The following is a 22,856-nucleotide window of genomic DNA, read 5'->3' on the forward strand; positions in this document are numbered from 1 at the left end:
ATTGCCCCATTGTTTAGTTGTAGTGAATGCGTAAGGGCAGCTGAAGTTATTGATGCACAATCCAACCACCTGCTCAGGTGACAAGAGAGCACATCTGTGGCTCTTACGTAGCCCCAGGATGGATGTAGAGGATGCTTTAATGCACCTGAAGCAGGTGTAGCTTCAAAATCAGAGTCTAGCCCTGGAGCACCAGTTTACTACAGGATGAATTCTGCATGCAAATGAGGGTTTGATCTGCCCTATTTATCTGTCTAGATAGGTTTTTAAAAGCAGGAATCCTACAGTGTTGTCTGTGAACCCATTCCTCAGAAGCACAGGAAGAGGTCCTGGTTTTCTGAGTTGAACCCTATGGCTGCTGCAGACAACTGTATAAAGCAATGCATTTCAGAAATTATTCTTACTGGAAGACTGTACCATAAAGTCAGTGTTTGGAGAGAAAGCTTAATGGCTTTAACAGTTAGTTACTTTATTCAATTTTCAGCTGAAATTTATAGAGGATCAATTCAGACTAATTTGTTATTCTACCAACAATTTCCTTTAATGTTTCTAATTATTGTTCCTCTCTGGTTTTTACCCTCAACATTTTATGTATTTACAAATGATAATAATCTCTTGTCTCAGACTTTGCTTTTCTAGGCTTAATGGGAGAAGTTTTTAGTCTTTCCAGATGCCAGCCTATTACCTACAGTATTCTAGTGGCCATTGCCTGAACCTATCTTCCTTTAAAACAGGTTTGTAAACACAGGAAACCAGACGCAAAAGCAGCATTCCAATACATCTAATGATACTTTGGCACATAACTTTCATATCTCTTTTTATGTACAGAAAACACCTCCTTTGATATTGGTAGGACTGCACATATTTTTCAGTTTGTCTTTTTTACAACTACTTAAGATTAATTTACTTGTACAAAAGTACTTCATGAAAACCTTTTCCACCTCTGTCATCTAATGAGCTGTAGTCACATGGCAGAAGTTCTTGTTCTTAGCTATCAGTACTTAAAACACCACTTGGCATGATTAAATTTAATTACTTTCCTTTTACATCAATGCTTGAGATTACCCACTGATCTCTTTATAACATTTACATCCTCCCCCTACTGAAAACTTTTCCCAATGCTGTGACATTAGGTAATTTCACTGACACAGAGTACGTCAAGTAGAAATGATTTGTGCTAAGATCATTACCAAACCAGGAGCATCTCGGGAACCATCAAGAAGGACTCATTAATAATTGTCCAACCTGACAGTTTCCTCTTCAGAGCAGTGCCTGTCATCTCCCATACTATCTATTCTAGCTACTGTCTATTCCAGAGCTTTTTACTAATCCCACAGTGTACAGCACAATGCTTACTATGTTTAAGTCAAGAAAGGGAGAATAGATTTTCTTTTCCTAGGAGTCAGTTGAAAAAAAAAAACAACTATCAAATTACTCCAGTACAATCCAGCTTTGCTAAATTGTGTTGAATTTTATACAGCTTTCTATTTATTTCCATGACCTGAATGTGAAAGAACATTCAAAGCTGTTCTAAGTTTAACCTGCTATTTAGCTGCTACTCTAGGTTACAATATATTTTCTCCTTTCCCATTACACCAGTTTTCTATATTCTGCTTCAGATGCGTGACCGCAGCATTATGTATTAAAAACTTCATTGAGTTTATTTAAAATTCTAAAAAGGAAATCACCTTTCCTCCATGTCTTAAATTAATTTCAGGCTCTTGAACGTTTCATTACTCATATGTTCTATTTTAAAATAATTTGCTACTTTGTCCTTCATTGATACTCAAAGTTATAGTCCTTAAGAAATATGGATTCAAAATACTAAGCACAAAGTTAATGATTATCTTATATCGCTAGATAGTGCTCCAAAATTTACTGCCTGTTCTTCTTCTATTTATATTTCCATTTCCTTGTTTTTAAAAATCTTTTTCAGCTTAGCTTCTGCTAAGTCTCACTTTTTGGTTAAACACTGACCTTTCAGATGTACCTTTTGAGACCGACCAGTTTATTTTGTACTCTTAGTATTCTTTTAGAAGTATCTTATCCTCCACTTAAGGATCTTTGGAGCCCTTTTTTATTTTCCTACAAAGTCAGAAAACTCACTTCAAGTCTTTTGAAATTTTCTCCATTTTCCATTATGGCAGTGTTTACTGCCATGACTTACTTAACTGACTAATTTGTTCCAATGGTTTCCAAGAACTCTCCCCTCATCCATAGAGAAACTCAATAAAAACATTTTTACTTAAACAATTGATTCGAAAGGACTTGGTCCTAAGTTCTTTGCTAAATTCAGATCTTCTCTGAGGTCTTTGTTAGCAACATATAAAGTATTAGCAATTCTTTCTGTTTCAGTTACAATCTGGTAAAGAAATATATTTTCACTTAAATCCAGGCGTATTCTGTTATTAGCACTACACTAATACACATTCTGTTATTAGTCCTCCAAATAGAGGAGTCGTGTCTCCTGCACAATCCCTTTCTCTCAGTACGCAGAAATATTAAAATTGAAACAACATCACCAAATTCAGTGAGAATAAGGGGATAGCAATAAGCAAAGTCAGGGTGATACAGATGACAAAATAATTGCTATACTAACATTAGTCTGTATTTTAAAAATCAATAATACATAGAAACAGGCTGAGTGCATAAAAGCTAAATAACCCATGGGCCATTTTTCCCACTGTCTGTATACAAAATTATTAAATTTATTATTTACAAAATATTTCCATAGAGACATGAAAAATACACAAGTAATGATATTGATTGAAACACAAAATCAAGACAGAACTAAGCCTCTACCTGTTGTGGTTTCTGTGAGCTCTTCACTCTGTAGATATTTGGCTGAAAAACTGTAAAACTCTTTTTGACTTGTTTGCTTTTATGAAACTACATCTATCAGCTGTATCAGCAGACTAAGCAAGGCAATTAGCCTATATCACCCTCTTCGTCAGGGCCAAATCCAAAATCCATTAGTGACTACGAAGAGCCTCCTATTGACTTCATAAGGTTTAGATCAGTTTATGGGCGCGAGCCTAAAGCAAGATGAACATGCCATTTGTTTTGTCTGATGCTCTGATTTCTTTTCTCTACCCGTCCCTTTAGAATTTCTAGTGGGTGCCCTTTTTATTTCTTTGCATTTTATTATTCAGCAGCAACAACAGCATTCTCTTCTTCACTACCCCTCTAAGTTTCAAAAAGTACAGGATGCTGCCATTTCTCTAGCTCATTCCCATAATATTTTCATATTACAGCTTACTTTCTTTTTGACTGCTGTATAGCTACATAGTACTATATAAGATGGAGCAAACAGCAACACATTCCTCTCTTCTCCAAATATGTGGTTTTGGTTAGTATATAAACAACAACAAAGAATGATGAAGTGAATTTTTGTCAGTTTTCAGGTTTAACAGCAGTGCTACTTCTAATTCCACGCTAAACAATACTGTTGTCTCACTAGGCCTGTTTCAAGGAAACTTTAATGCTAAGTGCTCAACTATTTAATTGATACATTACAAAGATGAAAGAAAGGAGAGAAAATAAATGAAAATAGAAGAAAGGGAAGGGAAGATAAAGGCACTTGTCTTTGCCTTATGACACTAGAACAAAATAATTAGAAAGAATAGTTTCTCCACTCATTTAAGTTTGCATACTGCTTTAAATTATTCATTGGGTTAATGTCTTCTTTCTCAGTATCTCCAGAACAACAAACTGTTTTCTCAAACAATCTACTGCTACAACAAAATTATTTAGGATTGACTTACTTTTTTCAGTCAGTATTCTCTGTGTCTGATGCCTTCAAACTTGCTTCCATGGAATGCAGACTCTATCTTGCAGCACAAAGATGGTGACTCAACATCCACAAGAAAAACTTATAAAATCACTTCTCGTTTTCTACAGTAGTCTTTTCAAATTGATGTTGACATCATTCTTGCCATCACGTAATTAAATTATATATGTTTAATGACTGGGTTTTCCACAGTATAAATGTTAGATATTCCAAATGTTGTGTAATGGGGATAAGCTGCCCTTTCTTAAATCCAGAGAGAATTCATATCTGCTTTCCTTGCAGCACTTTTGCTTGAAGCATGCACCATTGTTTCTGATGCAAGCACCGTGACCTTCAAATCCCTGAAATGCACTGCAGTGCACTTTCAAAAGGACTTGATGTTGTAGGAGAGGCTTGTTGTTCTGATCAGTGAACAGTTGTTCTGATCAATGCAACAACTCACATAATTTCCCAAAAGAGCTTGGATTGTACCAGAAACTATGAAATTAATCTGAACTGTCTCCCAAATGTGTTCTGGTTTTAGATATGTCAAGAAGGAAGACTTAAGCCCACCTGTTAAAATTTTGGGCTGTCCAGAAAATACTTCTGTATCCTAGCAATAAAGCAAATTAGGATCCTCTTATTTCAAAATGAAAACATTGCCACATTCCTTTCCCTATATCAGACCAATAGTCAGTAAATTGAGTACCAAAAATATCACCCTGAATAACAATTTTGGCAAATATTTGGAATATGAAAAGGACCCAGCACTTCAAAAAGAGATAATCTATTTCAGATGAAATAAGAATGGGGCCTGAGACCCAGTTTTGTACCCACTCACCGAGTTCACACCTAGCGTTCTATCTAGATTTTAGACCGAAACTTTTTAAAATGAAAAATATCCTCACAGTCCCTTTAAAAATTGCCAGTCTTCTCAGGAAAATTTAACATCTTTGGGGTACAGAAACAAATTCCCTCTAATCTATTGCCTTCCTGATACTCAAAATCAGGAATTCTGACTCTACAGTAGCTTTTCCTTCCACTTGCTCCTTTGGAAGGAAGGGTCAATTATCTCAGTATCCTATGGATGCAAGCTACCTGAGGACTAAAGTGCTTTCCTAGGAAATGGAAACTGTGTTCATAGCTCCTCCCCAGATTAAGGAGATCTTCATTACCCATATCTCGACTTGAATGGTGACACAGTAACAGCTACCACATATCCATTCTGCCCTCCCCATTACATGAGCAGGTTCAGAGAACCTCTGGGCAATTAAACATCTTAAGCCCATTCCAAACTCAGGGACATCATGTTCACAAGTGGTGTCAGCTGAAAGACAAGGGATGATGATCTATGAGCAGCAGCACTTCAAGGAAAGCACGAGAGTGGAATTAAGGTACCCAGCATCATTTGCAGCACATTTGGACATGCACACAGACCCCATAGTGTCTAAATCATCAGTTACTCTCTTAAAACTTTATCTATGTAGGTGTTTAGGCCATCTGAGTCCCTGTATGAATCTGCGACACAAATAACACCTTAAAAGGGTGACAACTCCCTTTCTCCTGAATGTGGACAAGTGAATTCTTGATTACATTATCCTGTGAACCACTTGTTTATTTTACTTCATTTTTTTCTTTCAAACCTGATGGAAAAAGCCAACTCACTAATCCTGATAAATCACTTACCAGGTATCTTCACAAAGGCATAACAATAATTTTTACTTATTTTTTTAATTATATAGGTAATTATTACCCTGCAACATCATCAAGAAACTTATGTTTTCCAAAGGAAAGAGAGCAATTATCACCAATTTTCAAGAACTCTGAAAGTTACTGCATCAATAAGATAAAGGTAAAACCAGAACAAAATAAAAAAACATCACTGGAAATTGAAGCATTTGCTTCTTGGTGTTTTCAATGGTACTTTCTGTTATTCTAAATAAGAAAATATTTTTAAAATTTTAAGAAGAAGAAAGGATTTGGGCCCATTGGTATTTTGATAAAATTATTATTTTAAAAGTAATGTTTACAGTTGTAGTTCCATTTTCAACTTAACTTTTAAAAATAATGGTTTGCTATTCAGTTTCTCATCAAAACTTTTCTCTCCTGTAGATCTATACACAGTCTAAAATTCACCTGCAACTAAACCCACCTGGTTTGGAGCTTTTTTTTTTGCATTTGTTTCCTATTGACTTTTTCATGAGTTTGTTTTTCATTGCACACTTGACAAATTGGTGGTTTTTGCGGTATTTTGGACAGGGTTTTACTTCAAATATATTGCTTTACAATGAACCTCAATCTAACATTGACTCTGTGGTATACTGGAATATGTTGACTAAATTTAGCATCATAGTCCTTTCAATGTATTGTACATTTCTGTTCAGAAATAGTAAATATGGTTATGCTCTCTGTAGTGCTTCAATATTCAATTTGACTTCTGTATTTTTCACAGATAAACTCTGTTTGTAAGTGAACCAAGAGCTTTTGTATCTATAAATCTCCTTTGGTAGTTAGTCATGGTATCTAGAGAGAAGATTTACCTGAGATAATACAATAAAAGCAAAATGTTTGTTAAGCATAGCAGAATAATATAACAGGAATGAAAATCTGACAAACTCCAAAGCATTCATTTGTGTCCCATAACATCTGTTACTGTTTTTATTTCCTCTTCATGTAGGCTGCTTTTGTCTAATGCTTATTTCTCACTTAAAGTTTTGTTTATTTCAAGTGTGTATTATTCAAGCACTTTTTCTTGGCTTTTTTTTTTTTTCAGTGAGCATGTACTTTTGGTAAATACATTATGGTTATACTTTATCCCTCCTCCACTAAATTCTGAGCAGATCTGAACAAATTAAAGACCATTTTCCCTGAAAGTTTCAATTAACCTATTAAAAAGCCACTTCAGCCACACACAGTTCAGCCTCCATTTATGGAAGGACGTTTTCCACTGATGACACTCTGATGTATCATGTGGTAAACATTAAGAACTTGTGGGGTTGGCCTCCACTGACTCTGGAGCCCATTAAAATGATAACATTCAACAGCAGTGCTTATGCCATAGCACCTGAAACACTATGTTCCTCAGAACAAGGAGATAAATATATTTAATTTAATTTACAAATACTGTTTTGAAAAAAAAAAACCTTTATAATTATGTCCAAGTACATAATCAATGCCTAAAAGTTAATCTAAGACAGAGGACACAACTGGATCATTTACCTTGAGCTCCTGCCTAATATAGGCTATAGGACCTACTTAAACCCTCTCTGGAGAAAAATGACACTTAATTCCACAATGTCTCTTTTTTATGCAGAGCAATTACTGCAAAAAGGAGACAAAAGCCAGGACAGGTTTGCAGTTTCCACTCTTAAAGAAATTGAGCACACATCTGTCTCTTTGCATTCCCTGAGAACTCCATTTTTCACAGAGAAACTGGAGCTTTAATGCCTTCCTTACTTAATGTCTTGTCCTTGTTGTAAAAGGAGGATGGCAGCAAAGGCTGATAAGTTGTTTTAGAGCATTTAGTATGCCATTCTGATACCTTAAAAATATGGCACAATCACAGCTCAGTGTCACACCAACATGGCTGAACCTGATCTGCACCACTGACATCCTGCTGTGTCCTGTCCTTTTCAAAATGTCTGTTTTGCCCTTTATCAGATCAGTCAGTGTTTGACAACCCTTTCTGAATGCATTAATGTTATCTCCTTCTTAGTGCTTTTAATATGCTCTTTTTTTCCCCCCCTTTTCTATCAGCTGCCTTTCCTAAAACTTTCATCCAGTCCTGCTCCCTTGCCACAGCTGACCTATTTATATATTTGTGTCCAGACTCAACAGGTCTAAATTCAACATCAAACCATCAGCTCCTGCTATTGCCCTCCAGATCGGATAAAGAACATTCTCTTAAAGGTCATTTCTCATTTAAATGTATGCTTTCTCTGACCAAGTCACCTCTTAATTTCCTCCCCCAAGAAAATAAATTTATGAAGGTAGCTGCATCTCTCATTAAGTGTGTTTTCCAAGGTCACAATAAGCCACAAGGTCTGCCCTAAAAACACTTCAGTTATCAGTATCTTTTTCAGGTAGAATTAAACAAAAAATTACAAAAGTTTTACACATCAGGTACCAATTCCTGTTATTTTCCACATCCCAAAACTTGTTTGATTCTACTACTCTCAGTTATGCACCGTAGGTCTTCACCAGACCTTTGGTTACAACACTGGACTGAAAATTTGTGTTTGGCTGATGACCAGCTAAGAAGGCCCAGGACTTCTTTTCAGTTTCATTGCTTTTGAGAGTCCTTGATTTCATACACAGGCTGCATTTTCTTTCTTAACGCACGACTTCAGACTCAGCCAGTGTAAAATAGCTGTGTTTTACCCAGAACAGCCTAGCAGTCCTTTTCCTCTAACCTACACAGACACTATGATCAATCACTCTATCCATTTACCCTTTTTAAACACCACCAGGGCTTCTGCAGTACTCAAAGACCTCTTGAAATCTCAGCACAATGGATGCAGATGCGGTTCAACTAACTCCTTTGAAAAACAGGTTTGGAAAAATCAAGGCCTAGCTCATTCTCATAATTATAGTTCTGGGGTTTATTCACACTCAGTTACATTAGAATGAGTTAGACTGAGTCCTTGCTGTATCTGAATTTCTCTGATTTCCTTCCACCTAGTTAAAATAGTGCTGAATTTTCAGGAATATCATGGTTTTTCTGAGCCTGTTTTGATGGATATTTCTCTGCTGTTGGGAGAGATAAGCAATGGCATTGTCTGGAGCTAGAAAACCAGGGGAGACATTGATTTTTAATGGCCTTTATTACATTAGCTCAATGTAGCAGTCACATTTTCTTTTGTACTGTAAGTCTGCACACACACACACAAAATCTTAACTTAATAATGTCTCCCTAAGCCACATTATAACGAGTACACCTAAAAAAAGCCATATTCATTTTCTAAGTTTCCTTCCAGAAAGGCCTTCCTCCCATTTGAATTATAACAACAGATCTCTAGATTTCCCATGACAATGCTTAATATGAAATTTCTATGCATATTAATTTAATGCATAGGTACAGCATTTTTCCTGGCTTAAAAACTCAAGTTTCAATATTCGGTGCTTTAATTACATGTTTATTGACAAAAAAAAAGTAAAAATACCTCACTGTGTGATGTAGTCTTATTTCTGCTTTGGAAATTTAATAAAAATATCTATTGGTCAAATATTTATTATCATTCCTAAACAAATATTGGATGGACAAGTAGTAAATGCACATATTTTAGCCATCTTAAAAATTCAAGATGCATTAGAAGAGTATAAAAATGCTATCTTCTTTCCCATATTTCCTAAACTTTCATAAATTTTGTAGTACTATTAAGGTCCTTGATACCAATGGAATAAGGTACTTTTCACTGTGTACTTTTCAAAGTGGACTGGAGAAGTAGGCTACCAGACTACAGAGCCTAACACATGGGTGTTTCCATGCCATTCTTACAGCTGGCCTGCTCTTCTGTGCTGCAAGTTCTGCAAGTTTCCCCATCATGAAATAAAATGGAAACACAAAGTACCTTGACCATTCTCCTCACTGAAGAGAAAGATTTTCACTTTAAAACACTATTCAACATTAGCAAAGATTAAAGTTACAAGGCCATAATTCCATCATTTATTTTAATGGGTTTTTTGAGGGGGCTGGTTGTTTTTTTGTTGTTGTTTTTTTGTTTGGTTTGATTTTTTTTCCCCTATACAGTGTAATCTCTGTTAATGCCAATCTTTGTATTACAATGCTACCAGGAGCTCTCTTCTCCTTTGCAGGTGAGGTACAGGAAATGTGGAGCAACATAAACTCTGCAAAATTAAAAAGCACTCAAAAAATCAATTATTCATAGAATTCAGTCAGAATTCATATATCACTTTAAGTTGCATAAGGTGACTTTCAAGCTTACATCTCACCAGCTAGGTCAAATTCTTAGCGTAAAGCAATATCTTGCAATATAAAACATGCATAAGCAGCATGCAATTCCTTTTCATCTACTTATTGCTTCACATACCTGGAATTCCCTGATCCATTTGACATCTAGTTTCAGTTTTAAACACAGGGAAAAAATTGAGACAAAACAGTCTATATCAGAATTTCCAAGAACTTTCACAAGCTACTAAGTGGGCCATTGCTCCTGCAAAACAACTTTGCAAAAAAGTATGTCAGATAAACTCTTAGCCCTCTTAAGACAAGGAAAAGCTTTTCTTCCCTTCAGAGAGCCAAAGATAAGCTATAAGTGGTAGTTCTAATTGGAAGACAAATGACCTTGTGACTGCTTCAAATACAAATGCATATGAAGAGAAAATAATTGTAATGCTGCACCTAAAAAAATGTTATTGGGATAATGAGTTAAGGTCCACAGCAACGACAGTACTGGAATTCAGTCTGGCTATTCCAGCAAATTTTTCCACTCATTCCTCTACATCTTTGCATTTCCTTTCCCTACCAAAATGGCAACTGATTCCTCAAGGTTGTGCTGCCCTAATTTATGCATTACAACTGATTCTAAATTACAACAAAAATGAAAAGCCATTTTCTGCAATGAAAAACATTACTTTTCCTCAGAGACAAATCCAGTACATCAAAGATGCCTTTTTAAAGTCCTGCCTCGAAAATGACCATCTCTGTGCAAGGTGATTATTATCATCTCCAGAATGAGTCATTTTCTGCTGGTAAATTGAGGTTTATTTTCTCCATTTACTTAACTGTACATGTTTTAAATCTACGCACTATTTGCCAATGACAGTTGCAAAACTAAGTGAAGACTGAGTCAAACCAATGCTTTTTAGCTCATATGTTTTTTTCTGCAAAAAGATTCCTACACAGACTTTCTACAATAGACTTTCCTACACTACATTTCCTACAAAAGACTTTCTTGGAAAAGACAGCATTTCAGACACACATATAATTGATTTTTTTGGTGTACCCTCCACTAGTGCTCCAGAAGCTTCTATTCAGAACTGGAATGTTTATTTGGAAGTTACACTGGCAGCTTTACTTATTGGTGACTAGTGCTGATAAACGTGGCATACCACAGTGTGGGACACTCCAGGTTTCCTTGGGTGGTACACTTGGATTGATTTCTCTTAGCAGGCTTTTTACAGACTCATAGAGTCATCAGTGTTGCAAAAGACCTCCAAGATCAGCAAGTCCAACCTTTGACTGAAAGCCACCATTCCCACTAAAGTATACTTTGAAATACCACAGAAACATTTTCAGGGATTGTGATTCCACCATGTCCCTGGGCAGCCTGTTCCAAAATGCCAGTTTATGCCAGTTTGGAAGTCAAGCTGGGTGAAGCATAATGCCTATTTGTTGGCACTTCCTGAAAATTGGGACACAATCCAAATGCTAAGAACACCCTTAAACTGGTTTAAGCTCCTGAAAAATTATTTCTGGCCAAAATAAGGCTGGAGAGGAGAAATTTGTTCTTCTCCATCAGACTGGAGGACTAGGGTACAGCACCAAAGGCAACCCTGTTTCATGGTACAAAGCTTTTTTTCCCCTTAGACCAATATTATCTACTGCACACCAAAGTATCCTTTCAGAAACTGCAGTATTCTACTGATTTGACCTCATTGTCAAGCAGCTTCACAAACTGCCTCCATTAGATGCTCACTTTCCAAACACCAAACAGAAGTGAGACAGAGCTTGGACTTCAGCTACAGATAACAAACAGACTGAAAGGCCACATTTTAAATAGGTTCATCTGAGGGAAAGGCAATTTTCATGTAGAGTTGTAAATAACACAAAAAAAGCAGCAGAATTACTCCCTGAAAGTTATATGGGCTGTTGAGAGTGAGTGAGTTGGGAAATGAGAGAAATAAATGGCTGATATTACCTGAAAAATAAAATGTCAATATAGTATTACCAATAATTTAAAAGAATCAGCAGCAGAACATTGCCTTGAGGCAGCTATGATTTGCATGAAGTAACTTCTCAAATAATAGGTAACTCAAGGTCTTGGTATCTTGGCACAGTAAAAGGGATACAATTCAAGTAGAGATAAACATGAATGCTTTTTTCTTACGCTCACAAAGAAAGGTAGGCTTTGAACGCTTAAATAAATGATTATTAACTTTTCAACTTTTCTTCAGTCTTGATATGGAATATACGTATCTTTTGCCTACAGTTGATTTATTTTGTTTCTGTCACTTTGAGGACACTTTCTAGTATCGTGTTCGTGTCTTCTTTTTAGGATCTGTATTTTCTACTGATGTGCTCTCCCTGAACAAGTCCCCTGTGAGTTTTCAAACCCCAGAGAGTTTAAGTAACTTCAGCTTGATTTAGTATATTGGAAAATGAAATTTACTCTTCTGGGAACAAAACAGCTCAGTGTGCCAAGTGACTCTTATTAAATTAAAAAAAAAAAAAAGGCAAACGGTCTCCAGTTTTCTTTGTCTGGTTGAGCATTCTTTAAAGCTTCAAATTATTAAAAAAAAAAAGTCATCATGAGCCTTCGTAATAAATAAAATATTCAGTTATTTAAAGTTTCTCACTTAACAAAAGAAGTCTCCTAATCTTCCCTGGACCTGAGGACTCATTTAAAGAAACTGTGAATCCCTCAGAAGAAATACTCAGAAATTACTATATGAATCAGTGAATACATAAATATTCAAAATTACATATGCAAGTGAATAAAAGCCTAATTAATCCAAAGTAACACAATTATTCTTTGCCTTGGAAAACTTGAGTAATCAGGTGTAAATCCAAGCTGTGTATTTTTTCACTTTGAAATAACAAAAGCTAACACATGGGTGCAGACATCCTTCACTGCAAAAATGCCCTTAGTGTTTAAATGGCATTTCAGTGATACATCCAAAGAAATACGCCATTCTGATTTATCCAAGTTAGCATCCATGAAGTGGTTTTCAGACATTTAGATTTAAAAGCAGAATTCTAAGAAAATAATAAGAAAATAACAATTGCTTTGATGGGCACCCAGAGGGAGTTAAATCTTTAGTGTTATTTCAGCTCCTTTTTCTGAGCATAGTATAGCAGTTTGGGTTTTTTTTCCTTATTCACTTACAGCCTTTGCCTCTCTTTGTCTCCCTGTTCACAGCTTTGCAGATTTCCTGTCGTGCCTACTGGGATGCGAAGTGCTGCCAGTACACATCTGGGAAAGGATGTACCCTCTGCACAGCTGTAGCAATGGTGAAATCTTCCTTATAAACAAAGGTTCAAGGGAAAGCCACTGGCTTTCTTAGCATTTTTCCTGGATATCTCAGATTCTTCTGGCAGCATGTATTCTGAAGCAGTCCAGATATCACTATGCGGAGATAAGACCAGTCCTCCTAGTCCTGCCACTGTTTCCAGGATACTATCAGTGCTGCAGCAGCTTTACTTCGTCATGCTCCTTAGCCATATAATTGCTAACAGCAATAATAATAAATAAAAATAGTTTGTTCCCACCTCTAAGTGGGGTATAATATCTGACAGCTCTTCCTTCACTTCTCTCAGTCTTCACTTTCAATAGTCTTCAGTAAGACAGTTATGTGGGATAATTGATTTCCAGTCCCAGACACTGAATGTGAAGAATGATAGCCAAGAACATCAGGCAGGAGCCTCTGTTTCTCAAAAGGTAGGGCCCACCCTCTCCCAGCTCTTCTCCTTTTCCATGCACACTCTGGACTGGCATGTTTTGCACCTCTACCATGCACTGGTAGAACAGTTCCCCACAAGACATGTAGTACACCTCTGCAACCAGGAACAGTTCCAGCAGAATGACTCTTTGACAGAATAAGAACAAAGTTTTCAAGTGATTAGTTATATTTTGGGTACCAAATTAGGGCTCCTCTGAGGTGAAAGAAAATAAAAAAGACCAGACTCTTCCAAAGGATCTTAATTTAGGTCACTGAACTAAAGCAACCAAATTCTGCAGTTCTTTTGGAAAATGTTGAGCTGGTATTTCAGCATCCCATTAGCAGGACTTGACACCAGACCCCTTTAGTTTCTTTCATTGATCACTCCAGCACAGGCTCATGTCAAGGCAACATCTGGTAAGACACAAGAGATGAAAGCAGAACACAGGCCTTGCTTCAGCCATCGCATTCAGGGGCCAGAGCCTGCCCTTTCCAGTACTTACAAACCTCCCTGCAGGTGAACAACAGCCACTAGCACAACCAACCATCAGTCTCAACTCTAAACTAAGATGTGATAGGAATTAGAATGTGCAACAGAATTTCCTGCACAGGAATTGCATGCACTACACACGTATTTTCAAGGATCTTTCTTAATTTCTTATTTCACAGAACTTTGTTTTATACATACACAGAGGAATACACTACAGAGACTCTATATGGATACACAAGAGATCAGTACTTCAAATTGTTTGAGCAACTGTGAAAAAGATGGGATTTTCATTCTCTGCTTGCTGACAACTCAGTACCATAAATAAACACTTCTGCCTCTTCTAGTCACTTCCAGGAAAAAAGAATCCTGTGGGTGAACTTTCTAGTAATAAACACCTATAGGTCACCATTCTGCTATGAATCTGGGATAAACTAGTCAATAAGAAGGATTCTGTCTGTGAATTATAACTTATTTCTGTCTGAGGCTGCAGGAGTAACTACCACCTAGTAAGCAAGCAGGCAAAGCCTATCAAAGATGAAATGTACTAAGGGCACAGAAAAAGCTTTCAAGTGTAAAGAAATCATTTACAGTTCTGCAAAAATAAACATTCAGAGAGCAACTCTGAGTTTGGTGGAGCTCATCAGGTACCTGAGGGACACTCACTTTAAAAGATTTACTTTCTCCTATTGGAAGACACCAGACTACTTACTCCACTGGGGCTGTTGATGGCTGGATATTGATTTTTGCACTGTGGATTCTCAAAAGGCATCTACATCGTACACTCTTCGACTTTTAAAATACCTTTTCCTAGTGGCCATTTCCTCTCTGTTATTTCTGAAACAATTAAGGCTTTTCCTAGCACTGCGGTGTCCTACAGCCTCAGTCCTGAGAGGTCAAAGCATATTGGTGCATGAACTGCTCTCTAAGACCTTAAAAAAAGGCAGAAAGAGGATTCACTACTGACTAATAGTGAAAACCTCTTTTCCCAGACAGAGAAGCAAATGGTGAGAAGCTGGACATACCCAGAGTGTATCCTGGACTGCAATCAAAGCAGCAGGGCCAACAGTTCAAGGGAGGGGATTCTGTCCCTCTACTCTGCTCTGGTGAGACCCCACCTGGAGTGCTGCATCCAGCTCTGGGACGCCAACATAAGATGGATGTGATTTTGTTGGATGAAGAGGAGACAAAAAGGCGATCAGAGGGCTGGAGCACCTCTCCAGTGAAAATAGGCTATGTAAGTTGGAGTTCAGCCTGGATAAGAGAAGGCTCTGTGGAGATCTTAATGCAGCCTTTCAGTATCTAGAGGGGGCTTGTAAGGAAGACGTGGATAGACTTCTTTTTAACAGGGCCTGTAGATGTAGGACAAGGAGTTTAAACTAAACAAAAGTAGATTTAGCCTACATCTAAAGAAGCCATTTTCTACAATGAGGGCTGTGAATTATTAGCAGAGGTTGCTTAGAACTGTGGATGCCTTATCCCTGGAAACATTCAAGAGACTGTTAGATGGGGCTCTGAGCAGCCTGAGCTAGGAAAAGCCGTCTCTGCTCATTGCAGAGTGCTTGGACTAGATGGCCTTTAAAGTTCCCTTCCAACCCAAACTGTTCTATAATTCTGTGATCTTTACAAAAACAAGATATATATGGGTATAAAAAAATAAGATATCAAGTCAAATTAAAATACTTGTGTAATTCAATACTATCTGTTCTTCAGTGTTCCAGCTGTTCATATCTTTGAAAACTTCTACATGTTCATCTAGGAAATGAGTGATGAAAAAATAATGATTAATAACACAGTAGTGATGGTCCATACAGGGACTGGACACATAACCTCTGGTGTTGGTGTTTTTAGGACCACATTCTAATCAGCTGAGCTAATCTAAGGTCACCAATGTCTAGTTTTAGCCCTTCTAGTTAAAATGTGAATAAGCCCTTTCATTTGGTGAAATGTAGAAACCCAGTCTTTCAGAGAATGATAATCTCCAAGTAGAAAAATTAAATTTTCTCGTAGTGGTGCTTGATGTCATTGAACTCTCAAGTCAAAGGAAAGAAGAAACAGAGTAGATTTCTTAGTTACTCCACTGAACAGAGCCTGTGGCAGGTACAGATTAAATTTATCAGAGCGAACACAACACAGTCCAAGTTGATAAATCATCATTGGGAATTTACTCTTTTGGAATATGATTCTATGAATACATTTAACCAGATTTTCTAAGGAAATAATTATGCTATGTAAGCATTCATACCTGTCTCTCCCTCAGCTGGAGTGAGACAAGAGGCAATGAAATCTAAAAAAGCAAGGAGGAAACAAAACAACAGGTTCCTAAAAACTTTGTAAAACCATATGGTTAATTAAAAAACCAGGGACATTCTGAGTGTAACCTGTATTGTTATGACCGGACAGAAAATTCACAGGAGTATCCAAGAAAAAGAAATAGAGACCCTTCATTCATGTCTCAGCCTTGGCAAAATTCTCAGTCAGAGCTCAACCTTTTCAGATTGACCGACCAAGGTCAGTCAATCTCAGGATGCAAATGCACTGGGAACTAGATGCCTTTAATTCCAGTGTTGATAGAATTTGATTTTCCAAACAGTCTATTTCACAAAAACTAATAGTGTTCTTTTATTCAGATACAAAATGAAAATACATAAGGAACATCAAAAGAACCTACTGAAAACAGCTCTATTAATCATAAATGTCCTCTTTTTGTCCAACATCTAAAAAGCAAGCAAGATTAGATGAGAAAAAAGGTTCTGAGATCTGAACTCAGACGTTGAACTGAGCATGAATCCAATATCAATCATTAAGTGACCCGCTGTCTTTCTTTACTTTTTTTCCAGGTAAGTATTTATGTTGCCTGATATTCCAACCTCTATTAAAATCTTCAGCATCTGCCTCCAAGCATAGCACTTGTACCAAGGAGTCAATCAATTAAAACTTTCCTCCAGTTTAGGAAAGTTGGTTAGGTTTTGTACCAGAGACTATTTGATCATCTCTTACACTGACCACTGATTTGCAAATGCAAATAAGTCTCTTGACAGTGCTGGGTATGGTTTTTTCAAGTCCTTCAGTAATGGAAGATTAACATCACTGCACTAATATTAATTATTTTATATAGACTTTCCTTTCTAAAGTGTACTTAATATCCAAGGTAGAGCAAAGTAATATTTTATTTTTAAGAATTTTGTCTGAGTATGTATTTGGGCATTGTAGTTTTTGTTATGAATCACAAAGTATTAGTCTACATCCATATCTGTATTTTATGCTGGTAAGTTAGCATAAAATCGCACATATTCTCTGAGGTCTTAAAAGGAATTTAAACTGTTTTTTGTTGTGGTTTTTTGGGGATTTTTTTTCCCAACATAAGAGAATTTGTTTGATTTCTCTGAACTCTGTAACTGTTATTCAAGTGTCTCCTTATGAGAGCTCTAAATGAACAGTGAGCTCAGAGATTGGTGAAGATACCTGATAAGTGGCTGGCACAACTGAAGAGTAAAAGGATAAGAGCACCCACTAAAGAGAGGGCTGACAGGGGTTACTTACAACTTCTTTAACTCCTGGAAGCACCAATGATCACAGATTTAAGGTGGATCTGCCTCAAATTAATTGTCCATGTCAAGTCTCTCTGAAGCCTTTTAATCTCAAATCCCCAAGTATTTTTTTAACTGCAAACTAGGGCACAACATTTTAAATAGAAACAACTGAATAACAGTATTTCAAAGAAAGAAAATATTTTTAAAAAGCTTTCTTCAAAAGCCCCCTGTAACTTTGCAGTCAACTTCCTGGTACACCAGCATGGTCTTGGGCATGCTCAGCAAGTCCTGAACTGTCCTTCCCACCAGACCATTAGCACAGTTTGCTCTTGGCATTTTTGGGACCCTGCTGATTTGCTCTCCAGCTCAACACTGGGTACTTTCTGCCAACATGCACACAGTAGTCTTATTTTACCCCAAGAGATGGGGACATCTCTTCACACTGGGGCAAGGTTCACACCAATACCAGTAACTCTCTTCAGGAATAGGTTGCACATATAGGATGCAATATGGATGAAGGTGATCTTCTAATAATTAAATTAACAGTGTAGAGACTGGGAAGTGCTCTGAAGTAATCAGTCCCTTAACACCTTCCCTTTCATTCTATTATTTTAAAAAGGTAAGTAAGAAAGCTTTTTCCCTAACACACCTTTTTTTTTTTTTTTCACATCTTATAATCTTTAAACCATACTGACCCTTTAAAAATATGGATAAATTTCATTAAGAAAATCTTTGATGGTTTTGATGATGCAGAATTCTGTGACTTAACAACTGGACCAAAATGTAAAGTTTATTACCAGCTGTTTGATATGGACAAACTACATTTTTCTCTCTCAACAGCAGAAATCTTAATATATTTTGCAACTTTGCCATTAAATAGAGAGATGATTTCCCTCTAATTTCTAAAAGCAGTTTTGTGGAAGAAAATGGGTAATCAAGATGGAGAATGTCTTCTTTTCTGAAAACGCTTTTAGTCTGACATAAATGACAGCTATTTAAAGGCACTCACTTGTGTTTTATACCTCACACAAAAACCAGCAGACACAGTACCCTGCCTTTGAGACAAAACACTGATACACGTGACAGAACATTTCAAGCAGTAGTAATCAGAAGGTACAGATCCAGCATCATCAAGAAAACAACGGAAACATTGTCCATTAAGATCTGTATCTCTTTTTGCTACTGTTGTTCAGTCTTTAGCTGATATTACCCTCCACTATGAATAACCAATTATCCGCATCTGACAGGTACAGGAGATGCAAATCCCATCTGTTCTGCAGCATGTACACTGATAACTTACACATCTGTTAAAAATAAAGTGCTTTTCAAAATATCACCCAGGAGGCATGTGTTCTGTTTTCTGTTCAGTGACCTTTGGAAACTCTAGTCCAATGAATAACTAGTGATGCGTGAGTAAGTTGGGAGGCAGCAGAGGAAAAGTGCCTATAACCTTATATGTTATCTGTTAAGAAGATGGCTATGATAAAAAGACACATTGCTCTTTCATAATTTGCCTGAGAGAGCAAATCAATGAGAACATAAACTTGTATCCCCTTAAGTTTAATGGTTATGGAATTCATTATCCATTTTATACAATTAAAAATATTATATGCAGAAAAAGTGCAGTGAATTATATCATTTAAGTATGTAATTTAATGGTAATTTGACACCTTACAGGCATTTGTTCACATGGCATCAACCACATCTTGATAAATCTGGCCTTCCATTCAATCATTTTATGTAGAAAGAAGATGAACTGTGCTTCAAGATGGAAAAACTTCACATTCCCAAGATGTTGGTAGAACACTAAAGGAATTCAGCAATGACATTCTTGCATCTGTTAGAAACCTTTGTAAGCATTCTGACATATTACAAAGCTAAGACTTCTTCACACCCTACATGGCCCATATGGCCTCGATCTCTGTCAGACAAAGTCAGCACTGTAAGAAAACAGCTACATAACCAAAAGGCAAGGAAAAACCACCAAATCCAGGGAGACATGGTACAGCACATATGGCTTTGCTCTTGGTGCTACTTTACCAAAAAAGCCTACAGACAAAGGCATTTACTGCAAGCCCTGATTACAGCTCAGGTAATTCAGCCTTTGAGTAAGCATATATTTTAAGCATAGATATGGTCTACAGCTTTTATGTAGCCACTTGAACATTAAAAACCCTTTTGAAATTCTTCTTTTATAGTATAACACTACACATCCGCTATCATGCATATATGCCAGGAAAACAAAGATTTTTAAAGAGAAAACATTCCACCATTCCAGCTGACAAGCTAAAAAGGGAGTTACTAAGTCATAGACGGTCTTCATAATAACCAAACACCCACCTGAGCACTGACAAGGGTTATGGGGAAGAAAAGCATTTTGAATGCAAGTAGCTAAACCATAAACTTCTTAATAGTGTGAAAAACTTACCTGTTGTATCACTCACATTTTTACAGTTTAGAATAAACAGTGGGTGCCTTTATTAAAAATGTAAACAAATTTATTCTTAACCAAATTTAATTTGATAATTAATCACATTATTTTTATTACAGATTATATTTTTCCTATAAGAAAGAATAAATTGTACTTACCCTCTCCAAAGTAATTTCTTCAAATTCATATTCAATTTCTGTTCCATTGACCTAAAGAAAAACAAAATCAGAAAATTCTTTAAATCACAAGGAAGGTAACTTCATAGGTATAGCTGTTTCAGTATCATTGGTTTACTGAAGCACATTTTTCAACCTAGAGCTGAGGAGTTCTAAAGTACTGAATACTTAACTCCCTTTTGTCTTGGGGGGGCATAGTCAAGCCTATAAACTGAAAATAGTAAAAGTTCAGTATGTAATGGCTATATAAATCACCTGACTGATATTTGTTAAACATCTCTGTGGACTTTATGCCAATGTTTAAATAGTTTCCAAGGTAATAGTTTCAAGTCAAAATAGAAGACCTGCTTCTAATATTCTCACAATAGAAGAAAACTTACTTATGCATTGTCTTACCAGCTCCAATTTACATTGAAATACAAAACCAGACAAGAAATTCACAGTACTTATGTAAAAATTGCTCACTGATACACACACTGAAATACATCTTGTTTACTATATTAACCTAGGGCAAGAACATGACAGAGAACCTTTGCAAGAGACAGCTGAATGGCAGAAAGGCACAGAATGTTAATGTAATTCCTATGCTGAATCCCAGTGTCAAAATAAATTACGCTACAAAATGTAAAGCACCAAAATAGATTGTGCTGGACAAAAAAATTTATCAACTGAAGGGATGACACTGATTTAAGCAGTATTCCAAAACCTTGTTCCAGAGTGACACGGATTATTTTTGTCACTCCAGGCAACTCACCTAACATACTTTTCTCCCTTTTCTCATTTCCTAAATGGGTAGAGTAGAGCATCTGAGAATGCTACAAAGGTTCACTGTATTGCAGGTAAACTGCAGAGCAATGAAAATATATCTATCATTAAAATCTCAGAAGAATTTCAAAGCATCACTTCCATACAACTTGTCAGCAATTTTTGACTTGGTCAGAAAGTATTGATTAAAAAAAAAGAAAAATAATAATTAGAAAAATTTATTAATCATGCTGTTTTAGTTTCTGTAATGATGGGATATGCCTTGGAAAATAGCTTTGCTTTAGTGTCTTACCTAATTTATACTTAATGAAAAAAAAGACCTAAACTAAAGGAAAGGATTGGGATTGACTTCATCTTGGAGGAACAAACTTGTTATTCCTCAAAACATGAACATTTATCACTCCTCCCCACTCCCAACTGCTAATTTTCTGTATTAGATTCTTAACTGCAATCATAAAACTCTGTATATAAATCATTCTTTATCTCGTCAAGCACCTTTCAAATGTAATTAGGTACTTCCCCTGTGAATATTTTAACAAGGTACATGCATCTGCCAAACAAAAGCTTCCTCTAAAATCCACCAACTATTTAATTTGTTTACAATTCAAGATGTGATAAACCATGAAATCAGTAATAGAAATACAATCTCCAGAATCTGTGTTGAAAAGGAAAGAGAGAGAAAAGTCCAAACAAACAACTCATGCTTAACAATTGAAGGAAAACCCAGCATCAATGAATATAATATTTAATACGTGCATAATATTTTGGTTTTTTAGTTTACTAGGATTGGGTAATCACATCACATTACACTTACACCACAGATGAACAAAACAATTTTATTACAGGATGTTTTCCTGACCAATGTTATCACTTTAATGCTTTCTTCATAGACTCTTTTACTAATATAGGCAACTTACTACACATGAAGATCTTTATAGCTATTCCATTTTTTGTCCTTTCTTGTCTAATGATAATGAAATCAAAGCTATCTATATGTCTCTGTTTTCATGAACTTCTCTTTCATCTCAGGTTGTTGGATAGCTCTGATCTATGCCTTCAATTCCTCAGTCTTGCTCTATAAAGCTGTCTTTGCTTCACTGCTTATAATCGCTTTTCCTTTGCATTAAAAACTCATTAGTGCAGCAAAATGGGAAAAAGAGGGATATGAGAAGTGAGCAACCTCTGTAGAAAGATGAAAGGAGAAAACACAAGCTGAATACTCAATTTGTATTTGCACACAAACGGTATCTTGCTTATGACCATCTGAGGGATTTCTATTATCAGCCACAGTGGCGATTCTGAAAATGCCTTCAATTCAAATCAAAATTAATTGCAGCAGAGATCCACTGTCAGGCTCCATAGCAGCAGGGGTGATATGAATTAAAAAGCTGATCTTGATCCAGCTTCTTTTGTTATTTAAACATACATGTCTGCATATACTGTTCACTGCCCTGTTTGTTTTGCTGGTTGCTCAGCAAACCAATGGAATTATTTCTTAAAGCATCCAATAAGATACTGTACCCACCTGGGCAGGTGGAATGTTGCTTTATGCAGTACCACTCATTGCTAGCACATTTAAACTCCACATTTAGACTCTCTGGCTGCACCTACACTGCTAAATTATAGTCAGTTTTCAGCCAAGTCTCAGTGCTCAGGGCTGTTTCTGTCTGGAGCCTGCTGGAAGCAAATGGCCAAGGAGTGAGCCAACACTTAAGCAGAAAGAGAATCATGGCTCCAGCACTGGAACTGGCTTGTTGGTGCTCTCATTTAGCAGCATATGGACATACCCTCTGTTTTTGTACATTTTAACTTGACAGTCTGCCTGTCAAAGCAGCAACAAGCTGTCTGAACCTGCACCTTCCATTCATTACAAGTAGTGGCAACCTACTCTTGCATCCCTCTTTGCATGACTTTTCTAATCCTGATTTTACATCAGATTGCAGCAAAAAGAAACATCAAAATTTACTACAGCCTCCATGATTTTAGATAACTATGAAAAACTACAAACATTTTCATTCTGTTTTCTCTTCTCCACAATCAGAAACCATCAGCATTTTACAATTGTTTGGGAAAAATT

The 22,856-nt window shown here is 36.5% G+C and overlaps 1 protein-coding gene across 30 annotated transcripts in view; it reads right to left on the bottom strand.

Moving 5' to 3' along the window:
- DLG2 (discs large MAGUK scaffold protein 2) overlaps nt 1-22,856 on the bottom strand; it is a 990,031-nt gene that overhangs the window by 349,263 nt on the left and 617,912 nt on the right. For all 30 annotated transcript variants that reach the window (XM_064719541.1, XM_064719525.1, XM_064719532.1 and 27 more), the window contains one exon: nt 19,997-20,047. In XM_064719541.1, coding sequence (XP_064575611.1) covers nt 19,997-20,047 — 51 coding nt within the window. The remainder of the gene's footprint in view (nt 1-19,996; nt 20,048-22,856) is intronic.

The sequence above is a fragment of the Zonotrichia leucophrys genome, chromosome 1, assembly GCF_028769735.1.
Source record: "Zonotrichia leucophrys gambelii isolate GWCS_2022_RI chromosome 1, RI_Zleu_2.0, whole genome shotgun sequence".
NCBI classification, from domain to species: Eukaryota; Metazoa; Chordata; class Aves; order Passeriformes; family Passerellidae; genus Zonotrichia; species Zonotrichia leucophrys.